This window comes from Botrytis sinoallii (assembly GCF_014898435.1).
Source record: "Botrytis sinoallii strain Bc 23 chromosome Unknown BSIN_001, whole genome shotgun sequence".
In the NCBI taxonomy this organism is placed as follows: Eukaryota; Fungi; Ascomycota; class Leotiomycetes; order Helotiales; family Sclerotiniaceae; genus Botrytis; species Botrytis sinoallii.
The window spans coordinates 2,930,776-2,941,459 of NW_024066028.1; the positions used below are offsets into that span (position 1 = coordinate 2,930,776).

Below are 10,684 nucleotides of genomic sequence, written 5' to 3' on the forward strand. Positions count from 1 at the left end.
ATTACCTTCAATATCTATAATCGTATTTGTTAGATAAGCTGATTACAAGCCGGAGATACTAAAAAAAAGCCACATTTATATATATCTTTATTATTCAACTTATCTTCCTTATTATTCTTCTTCTCGCCAATAGGATCACTACTACTCCCGCTTCAGCTTGACTCCTTCTCTTCCTCAACAGAACACTTACCTTGCACAACAAAAAAGGCAAACACTCTCTTCACCACAAACTATAAAGAAATATATCAGCAAAGCAAATATAAAGAAAAATAAACAACTCACCGCCATATACACATCCTCCCACTACTTCAACTACGCTAACGACAACTTGCTCTTGCTGCTGTGTTTTTTTGATAGTGTAGAAGGTATATTGATCAAGGGATACGAAAAAGATAAGTAACCGGAAAAGATTTGAAAGAGAGAGGGAAATTCGGGTAATCTATATACTTCGAAGGCTTCACGCTATTACTAGGTTACAAAACGGTTTCCTTCATTTCCTATACGCCTTCCCATTGCGAAAAAAGCAAAATTTGTGTATATACCTGTTTACTACGCTATATTACAATATAAATAATAATGCCTTATTGGAATCGCTAATGTATCTACAGATTAGGTAATTGTAAAGCTTGAGGGTAAGCTTTTTCGAAAGGGGGAATAATATTACAGATCGCATCTAATCACAGCTGCAATCACTTATATACACACTTGCACATATGCACAATCACGTATACATAGTTAGTATATAGAAGCGCTCTACAAACGCTTTGCTCCCGATTCTATAGTTATAGATTCTAAGGATAAATTGTACCCTGCTCTCGCAGTTCTTCTAAGGCAAAGTGTCACAGATTCTGTCACCACAGGGATATACAGTAATTGGGTTGCAATTCTCGTCACTATAGTAATGAAACTAACGATTGTCTTGAGCACGAAGCTCTGTATAGTAATGAAATCCCATTCTCTATATAGATCTTCTTGCTCTACGGGATCCTATATCCCCAGGCTCCAGGCTCCTTGGATCCTAAGCTCCAAAAGCTCCAACGTTCAATCACATGATGCACATCACGTGCTCTAATGTTACCCTTCGTAACATCTAGATCAAATCATCTCGAAAGAAGTCTAACTACTTCCATATGACTTTAAAGGCAGCTCTCATAACAATTTTACAAGTCTTAGAATATATATTTATTGTAACAATCAAACCCTTGTATGAAATTCTGAAATCAAAATAATCATTATTATTAAAAGCTGAATATCTTAAAAACCCCCTCAATTTTGATGTGTTTTTACTGCCGTATTTCATACAGCCAGACCGGAAATTTTTTGTTGCGCTACTTCAATGTCGAACCAATCTAATGAAAATAACAAAGATCAAAACAAAGACCAATAATGAAAATTTCCGTTTGCTGTAGCCCGCATAGCATCTGTCAACATCTTATATTTAGATCTTTCGAAGACTCAACCTTGCGATTCGGGTAGTTTCAACAAGGGTCCTAGTGATTATCGAATTATGGCGCTTAAGGAGTTCGTGCTATTGGTGCCTACGATCAACCCTCAAAGCGTCTACAGTAAGCACAGCGCGTTTTCCCCATCTTTAAGCATTCAAAATCAAGAACTTCCCCAAGTGATTTCATACAACTATGCCAATCTGTTCCTCTTGAATATGGACCCTTTGAGTATTAGCACCTCAGTGTTGACTGTAATCGCAGCGACGATTGCAACAATAAAGACGCTCAATGAAACTGTAGGACGATACAAGGGTCGTGACAAAACGTTAGCTAGACTTCAAGGGGGCCTCAATGATCTTATCAGCATTCTAGAATCGTTGAAAAAGGCGGCTACCGATGATGCTCCAATCTTGGCACTTTTGAAAGGCCCTGTAAGTCGGTGCGCCCAGGTATCCCGTGAATTCGAAGCCGCTATGAAGACATTCGATACCAAGTCAAAATTAGGGTTAAAAGATTGGGCAAAGATGGAGTTTATGAGAGGGGACATCAATGAGTTTATTGATACTCTAGCAGACTACAAATCAACAATCACGATTGGCTTGGGGACCGTCAATATGTAAGCTTTGCTATATAATTGCCCTTGTTGTTGGTATCTTACTAACTAATCTTTAAGGCATGCTTCTAGACTTACTCAGCAGGTATTTGAGGAGTATGGTGAGATGGTCAAGGATACAGCCTACAACCTTGAGATACGTCTTCAGCGAATTGATGAGAAAATGGCGGTTCTGAGTTCTTGCCATCCAACTCTAGTTGAAGATCCAAGCATCGATCTTCAAGACGAGAAAGCTGTAACAGTACAGTGTCTTCGGATTTGTGAACGCGCAACATCTTACATCCAGTCCTTACAGGATGAACAGCCCACACTGCAGAGGGAAGCACTAGGAAAGAACGCCGGAGATATCTTACGTCAGTTCGAAGCACAGCTTTTAACACAAAAAACACTCACCGAAAATCGCGATAAACTGGCTGAGACAATTTGTCGTTTACAAGAGCATCTTAACTCTGTAGCATTCAATCGTGACGACGACCGTAAAAACGACACTTTACAGCTAAAGGAAGAAATCGAATTTTCAAAGCAATGTTTAGAGGTATGCAAAGAGGCTACCAATCAAGTATCAGCCCAAAAAATACACGTCATTGGGGAGGTTGTTGCAGATGGTGATTGTGATCAAGTGGTTGTGACGGCCATTGCAGATCTCTTTCATGTCGGAGCGGTGAAAGCACAGGGCAGGTCTATGCAAATGGTTGGCTCAATGCCGGCTGACACGCTCCGAGAGATGTCTAAAGATCGTTATAGCAGCCGCTTTGGTGCTCTTGATGGGAAGCTTGCAATTGCGCAATCTCTTGCAACCTCAAAAACAAACTCATCTATTATGCAAACCGGTCAGAGTGGGGAAGAAGCAGATTTAGCATCTACAAGAAGAGTGTACGATAGACCATCTTCTAATGAAATCAGAAAACGAAGGGCTGAGGGTGAAGATGGCATGAAGTAGACTAACTTCATGCATTGAAAGCACAATTGGCCAAAATCGACTGATTAGGTCAGATTGTGCAGGGCATACCGAAGAAAAAGGTTCTGCCGCTAGGACGTATAATTGTGACGATTCGTCACCAGAGTGCCACGTGACCATTATTAGTGTATATAGTTCAGAGCTCTTACATTTCTCTTCCTATTCTTTCTTCCTTTCTTAGCTTTAGATTTTAGGGTAGAATTGAATCCTTCTATGACAGTCCTTCATATCTAGATCAAATGAGCCATAAAGTATACTGACACCGAAAGGAATGAGGAAGCCGATTACATAGCAAATGATAAAACGACTATAAACCTGGGCAAAGGGATATGTGGCGCTCTGCTCATGAGAACTACGAAGTAGGCCGTAAGAACTACAAATTAGGGTTCCAAGGTATCCTTAGAATCTATAACCACAGAGCGAAGACGTTCGTAGCCTGAAGAGCTCTGTATATAAGCTATGTACACGTGACAGTAGCACGTGAGATCTACGCACGCGTTCTGTCGAGCCTCGTACGAAGACTGGTAGTAACACAACCGCCCCTTTTAAAAGGGTCGCCCTTGATCCTTTCTTAGGGGTCATACTCTGTAATCAATAAAAAGCCTTCATTATCATACGGTCGGGCGTAAACAAGGAAAGTTTTGCTCTGCAAGTTTGCTTTTTTGTGCAACAAAGCATTCTTAGGCGTCGTCACGCGTCGATTGTACAAAACCAACGAAACATATAAACAACTCTTCGAACCCACTTCTCTCGCAATATCGGATTGACTTCTTCGCAGTGCAAATAACCAAAGCACTCCTACGAAGTCCGCTCGTAAGAACGTGAACAAGCAACAGCTTGCTGAGGCTCGTAACAAGGTACATAAACTTGTATAGTGGTGTGCTAAGAGGCTAAGCTTATATCAGAATAACTTCGATAACGGATCTATCGCATACAGATTGCTATATGGAAGGCGATTGTTTGAGACATACCATGTGATGACGTCTAAGCCACAAGATTTACGATTTAACCTACAAGTACCTTAACCCTCCAAATATAGTGAACAATAATTTTGATAACGAAAAATTTATCGACATTGACTAATATCACCTCAAATTGATCTCAAAGAGTCAATCCATGTTGACATACTACATGATTAAGAAAATACATAGCACTACCTAAAAATGCTAAACATCCTTAATAAGGACAGTGAAATCCCTCATCAACGGTACGAGATTCAAGGTGTTGAGTTTCGACATGCCGACCAAGACTGTCAACACGAAGGTCATCACAAGGCTAACAGCGATTACACAGAATGGAGATGGGGCTCAAGAACCTTGATAAAACTGTCCTGTGAGCTCGATGAAAGGAAAGAGCTTGTGGTATTACTATAAGATGCAGTTTTCTATTTTAATATAGATTGGCACCTCATCAATTATGGGCGCTAGCGCCGAAGTGGTTGCAATTTTTTAAGTAACTGGTGGTTGGACTATTCAGAAATGGTTAAATTTTATAGCTAGCACGAAAATATAAGAATTTTCTACATGTTTGTAAGTTTAGATTCAATTGAATGCAAAGTACTAATGGTTTGTCTCTGTGTCTTTCGACTCAGGGACGGATGTCATGTGAGACCTTTAATGCCCAAAGCAACTATGATTTAGAAAGCTGTGTAGTATAAGCTGCGAGAAAAAATGAGAGGGGTGTTCAAAATTAAATGCCCACCTACAATTTTAATCTTTAGTCTTGGAATGTTCGGATACAATACTTGTGATAACGTGGTTTATCAGCAGTCCGCCCATATCACTAGTCCGCCCACTTTTCTCCTAATTCACACCTTCAAATCTATATTATTCAATAACAATTGAATTAATTGATTAAAACTATTAAGAATCTAATAATCTAGAATCGATTATATTGTTTTAACAAGTTCTTGAATTATGACCTGGTTTTCCACACTTACTACAACACCTATTAAAAGATACTTCCCTATTGGAATTTCCTTTATTTTGATACTTATTGTGTTGAATCTAAATATCAATCTTTTATTGAGATAATATATCTACAATCTTTTGTTTAGTAAGTGTCACGGGATCACCTCTGGGAGTATTCAGAAGCTTTACCGCTGAGCTAAACGCCCAAAAGACTAGGAGGTAGAACTGGAAGTTCTACCTTACTCTCACATATATAGCAGAACAGGACAGGACAGAAAGGGCTTAGTGTCACCCCGTGACAAACCTTGCCGTTCTATAATTGAATCTTTTCAATCACTAATCAGTATTAGATCGACCTTGTAAGGGGTATATACACAAAAAGTATATAAGAATAAAAGGATTTTATTATTCTATCTGCCCCCTTTATATGAAAAGGGAATATTCTAGGCTATATACACGTTCTACCCCACATACACACTTTGTGCGAAGGTGGGGTGAACGTGATCTAATCACGTGTTCCGATACTATTCTTAAGGTACTCATTATCTTCTGTTGCAAAATCGGATCGGTCCCTCTCATTTACAGTTTAAAGCATTTGGTCGGATAGCCTTAAATCCTAGTTGATAAACAATATAGAAATTATATTGAAAGAGAAATTCAAATTAGCAGATTTATTACTAATTGAATACCTTTGTAATTATAAAATATTCAAAATTCTTATAATCAATGAGGATTTCGAATTTATGTTGAGAATCTTAAAGCTTTGGATGCTATTCCTTTATAGACTTGATAATTACAAGAAGTTCTTTATTGTAGATTTCATAATTATACTTAACTACCAAATACTTTGAGGAAAAGTAGGTTATAGATTAAAGTATATTATCTGAATTATATTGTGAAAGGATGCTGCTAGATATCCAGTTTGATACATTTATTTCCAAGACTATCTTTTTATCGTAATTGAAATAAATAAAAATTAGTATTGTAATAAAAGAGTTTTTAAATATAAGAAAAGCGTTTTTTTAATTAATCCCTCAGATTTATATCAAGTCCTTTCATATTAGATCATTAAATAATCAATAGATCTTTAAGAAATTTTATATAAATCGTTAATAGAAATTAGCAAATTCTAGAAATCGTTATAGGTCTTTTATAAAAAGTGTGACACTTTGCCTTAGAAGAACTGCGAGAGCAGGTGTACAATTTATCCTTAGAATCTACAACTACAGAATCGGGAGCAAAGCGCTCGTAGAGCGCTCCTATATACTAGCTATGTACACGTGATCGTGCACGTGCGCAAGCGCGCACGTGAGCGATCGCAGCTGCGATTGGGTGCGATCCGTGACACTACCCCCCCCTTTCGAAAAAGCTTGCCCTCAAGCTTCACAATTACCTAATCCGTAGACGCATCGGCGATCCCAATGAGGCGTCGTTGTTTACGTTGTAGCATGGCGTGGTAAACGGGCGTGTGCGCAAATTTTGCTTTTTTCGCGACGGGAAGGCGCATGGGAAACGGAGGAAACCGTCCTGTAGCCTAGCAACAGCGCGAAACCTTCGAAGCATATAGATCGCCCGAATTTCCCTCTCTCTTCCAAATCTTTTCCGGTCACTCACCTTCTTCGTATCCCTCGATCAATAATCAATATGCCTTCCACACCATCAAGAAACGCAGCAGCAAGAGCAAGTTGTCGCAGCGCAGCTGAAGCAGCGGGAGGACGCGCGTGCGGCGGTGAGTTGTTTATTTTTCTTTTGCGTTTGCTTTGCTGATATGCTTCTTTACAGCTTGCGGCGAAGAGAGCGTCTGCCTCTTCTGTTGCGCGAGGCAAGCGTCCTGTTGAGGAAGAGGAGGAGTCGAGGCCGCAGCGGGAGTGGCAGTGATCCTGTCGGCGAGGAGGAGGATGATGAGGAAGATGGGTTGACGACGAAGATGCACGTAAGTGAGACTTTCTTTTGGTGTCTCCGGCTTGCGGTCGGCTTGTCTAACAAGTGCGATTACAGATGCCGAAGGCAACGTGCCTGAGGGTGGGGTCGATCTTCGATATGCTCATTGGATTGTATCCGTTCCATCGTCTTCCGAGGCAGAATTCGGAGAAGAATACGATCCCTTGATCGATCGTGTTGACGATTACGAAAAGAGTTCGCTGACAAGTTGACCGCAGCGGTACGTCATTTTCGTGATCTCGAAAATGATGGCGAGATAGTTGAGGAAGACATCCTGGAGGCCTTGCGTCAAAGTCAACCTGGTCGCAAATTCGATACGCCCCGTCGCAGAAGCGTTGGCTTCGTTGACGTCGACGAGTGGGGATCTCCAAGCAAGAGGTCACCAAAAAAGACGGTACCACAGCGGGAACAATGCGTTCGGGAGGACGCTGGGTTGTGCTGGCTGCGTACGCAGTTGTGTTTCCGGCAAGGGAGATGGCGTCTGCTATCGACTTCCTGGACAATCGTCTGGTCAATCTCGCTGTCTGCTTTGTCTGGCTGGCAAGCATAAGTGTGAGCGCTTGCCTGACGGGGATACGCGCAAGATGTTTCTCCAATACCGATCGGCTGTTGCTGAGTACGGCAACATGGCAGAGGTAAGTTACAACTTTGCCAGCTTTTAGCAAAGTTAACTCTTGAGATAGCTTGACATGCGGGAGGAGCTAAAGAGTCGCGTTTCGAAGAAATGCTTCCTCTTACCCTTGCTCGAGAAGCCGCGGAGCGTCGCGTGGCGGAGGTTGCAGCGCGGGAGACGAATTGGAGCAGCAGCACCAGCTCGTCGTAACTCAGATGGAAGCAGAGCTTTCGGCAGCTCGCGAGCGGTTGGGTGCGACTGAGCGCCAGCTCGTCTTGTTGTCGCGCGTTGCTGCGACTAAGGGTCTTCTTGTCTTTCGGCTTGTGGTTGTCCTGTGTGGGTGCTTGTCGTCGCTGGTTGGCTGGGGACTCCGGCTGGTATTTCGGTTTAAACCATCCAGTCTTTGCTGTCGTACTCGCCCGACCGTAACCGTTTATTGCCCGTAGATGCTTTTCTTTCTGGCTTGGTTAAGTCTTCCTGGCAGGTTAAAAGACTTTCTTTGTTGACATTCTCTTTTTCCTGTCGCTTTCATGCCTCTCGTGCGATTAGGATTTTCTTTGTCACAATAATGATTAATAGGTTCTTTCTGTCTTGTCATTCATACATTGATTGTTGTCTGTGAAATCGTAATCATCCTTTCCACTCTCGTAGAGACGAATCCAACTCCGGTAGGGTGCGTAGGGGGTCCTGGCAGAGTGGGATTTCGTAGGTGGAAGTCACGGAGGTGGTGCGGGGCAGGTTTTTAAGTCAGAGGCGGGGTACCAGGTGTAGATCGTCATCGGCGTTCAGCCACGATACTCTGTACTTAAGCTGTCGGCGTACTTCTTTACAGCTAGAATACGCTCCACTTCCCATTCGGTATCACCGGTGATATTTATTGGGGGCGGTGGTTCGAGGATTTGTCCGGGAAGTGGGTCGTCTGCCGCTTTGCGGAGCTTGCTAGGTGGAAACACGGGGTGGACTTTCATAGTGGGCGGTAAGTCCAATCGGAAGGAATCTCCGGCCCCGACCAATGATCTTGAATCTACCTTGAATAGGGGTAATCCAGTTTTTTGGATGGTCGTTGTGTCGGAAAGTCCCTCATACTGAGCCATACGTAGTCTCCCACGTCCGAAGTCGACTGAGCGGCGATGCGAGTTGGCCGATCGAGACATCTTTTCTTGCGCACGCAAGATATTTTCTTTTGCTCGATCGAGTGCTAGTTTTATTGCGTTTGGCATACTCTCTAGCATCGGTTATATTCAAATCGTCGACAGGCGCGGTGGAGTCGAGTTTCCAATCCCAGGAATTGCGGGGTAGGTAGCCATACAAGGTCTCGTACGGGGGTTTTGACCACCTAGTGATTCATGGGGAAGCGTGAGTTGAGCGTAGTCCATCATTGGTAGGAATTCAGACCAATCATCTTTGATAATAGCTTATAAAGGGTCGCAAGCGTTGTTGGAGATATTGATTATCAATCTCAGTTTGACCGTCAGTTTGCGGGTGGTGAGCGGTAGATAACTTGACTTGCGTTCCTAAGATATTATTGAATTCTTGCCAGATTTGGATATGAATTGAGGACCCACGATCAGACGATTTTAGTCTCCGGGGCACCGTAGTATCTGTATACATGGTATAGGTACAAGCGGGCCTGATCTCTCGAATCGATTGATTTATGACAGGGTATCGAAATAGCTTGTTTGGTCAATCGGTCGATAATGACGAATACGTTGTCGTAACCGTATTTATCCTTGTTGAAAACTGCAGTAGTCCATGGTGACTGTTGCCATGCTCGCGTAGGGATCGGGAGCGGGTGGAGGAGACCGGGAGTGCGATCTCTTGGTACGGAGCTGCGCTTGCATTTGTGGCATTCCGTATATATTGGTCGATTGTATCGTTCATGTTCTTCCAATAGTATTGATTGGCCAAGAGAGCGTAGGTCTTTTTGACACCAGGGTGTGGCAGTGGAGACTGAATCGTGAACTTCGCGAATCAAATAGGTTCGCAGATTTTCGGTGTCCGGTACGTAAAGTCGATCGTCGTAAAGCAAGAGTCCTTTCTCGAGCGTGAGATGCTTGTGCGATTTGGTAGTCTGAACGCGCAGAGCTTCTAAACTCGGATGGGATCTATTTGCTTCAATGATGCGATTTACGATATCGAAAAGCGGTGTGATTGTGTGTATGTCGATGTTTGCGACTACGTCCGGGTCTTGCCGCAGAGATTCGCGTATGATCTTTGTGTCCACTTGATCATCTTTTATAAGCTGCTGAAGACGATTCTTCTTCTTAGTACTGTTCTGTTGATCCAACTCGTCAGTGCGGCGTGTAAGCGCATCTGCGAGTGGATTGTTCTTTCCAGCACGGTACATGATGATGAAGTTATAATCGGCGAGTAGTTCTGCCCAGCGCGCTTGTCGAGCGCTTTAGCTGTTTGGTAGACATAAAGTCTCGAGCGCTTTAATGATCGGTGTCCACTTTGATCTGGTGCGGGGATCCGGCAAGTTGCGTTTCCAGTGGCCTAGGGATTTGATGATCGCGAGCATTTCTTATCATGAACTTCGTAGTTCAGCTCGGCGGCGACCATCGTTTTCGAAAAGTAGGCAATTGGTAACCATTCGTCGCCGTGCTTCTGAGATAGCACGCTAGCGACTACACCATCGGAATGCATCGGTTTCCAGCATACAGGGTAGTGTACTAGTCGTAATGCATGCAGGAGAGGAGCGGAGATGAGTCTATCTTTTGATATAATCAATGCAATTTGACAGATTTCGTCGAAGTGGAATTTGACGTTCGCTTTTGTGAGTTCATGAAGAGGTTTTGCTATTATACCGTAATCCTTGATGAATCGGCGGTAAAAGTTACAAAAACCTAAGAACGATTGGACACCTTTTAACGGTAGTGGGGTAAGTCCAAGTAGCGACCACTTCAATCTTTTCTGGATCGACTTGTACGCCGTCTGTAGAGATGATAAAACCTAAATACTTTGTACGTTTGACGTTGAATTCACACTTCTTGAGGTCTGCCTGGAGGCCAGCGGACTCAAGTCGTTCGAGGACGCGCTTGACGTGTTCCTCGTGTTCATCTTCGTTTTCAGAATATATAAGAATATCATCGAGGTAAGCAGTACAGAAGTCATCTAAATAGTCAAATAGGACATCGTTCATATATCGTTGATAAGTCGCAGGGCCGTTTGTCAGTCCAAAAGGTAAAACTTTGCATTTGTAGG

General features: G+C 42.8%; 2 protein-coding genes across 2 annotated transcripts; both read left to right on the top strand.

Moving 5' to 3' along the window:
* Nucleotides 1-1,660: 1,660 nt before the first annotated feature.
* On the top strand, nucleotides 1,661-3,240 carry EAF02_000623 (uncharacterized protein; the record flags this gene model as incomplete). Its single annotated transcript, XM_038896671.1, has 2 exons — nucleotides 1,661-2,061; nucleotides 2,119-3,240. The coding sequence occupies 2 exons, from the start codon at nucleotides 1,661-1,663 to the stop codon at nucleotides 2,996-2,998; spliced, it is 1,281 nt and encodes a 426-aa protein (XP_038763530.1). The 3' UTR covers nucleotides 2,999-3,240.
* Nucleotides 3,241-4,179: 939 nt separating this feature from the next.
* On the top strand, nucleotides 4,180-4,468 carry EAF02_000624 (uncharacterized protein; the record flags this gene model as incomplete). The annotated part of the gene is made up of 2 exons (XM_038896672.1): nucleotides 4,180-4,377; nucleotides 4,415-4,468. 2 exons carry the CDS (start codon nucleotides 4,180-4,182, stop codon nucleotides 4,466-4,468), a joined length of 252 nt encoding a protein of 83 aa, XP_038763531.1.
* Between the last annotated feature and the right edge of the window lie 6,216 nt (nucleotides 4,469-10,684).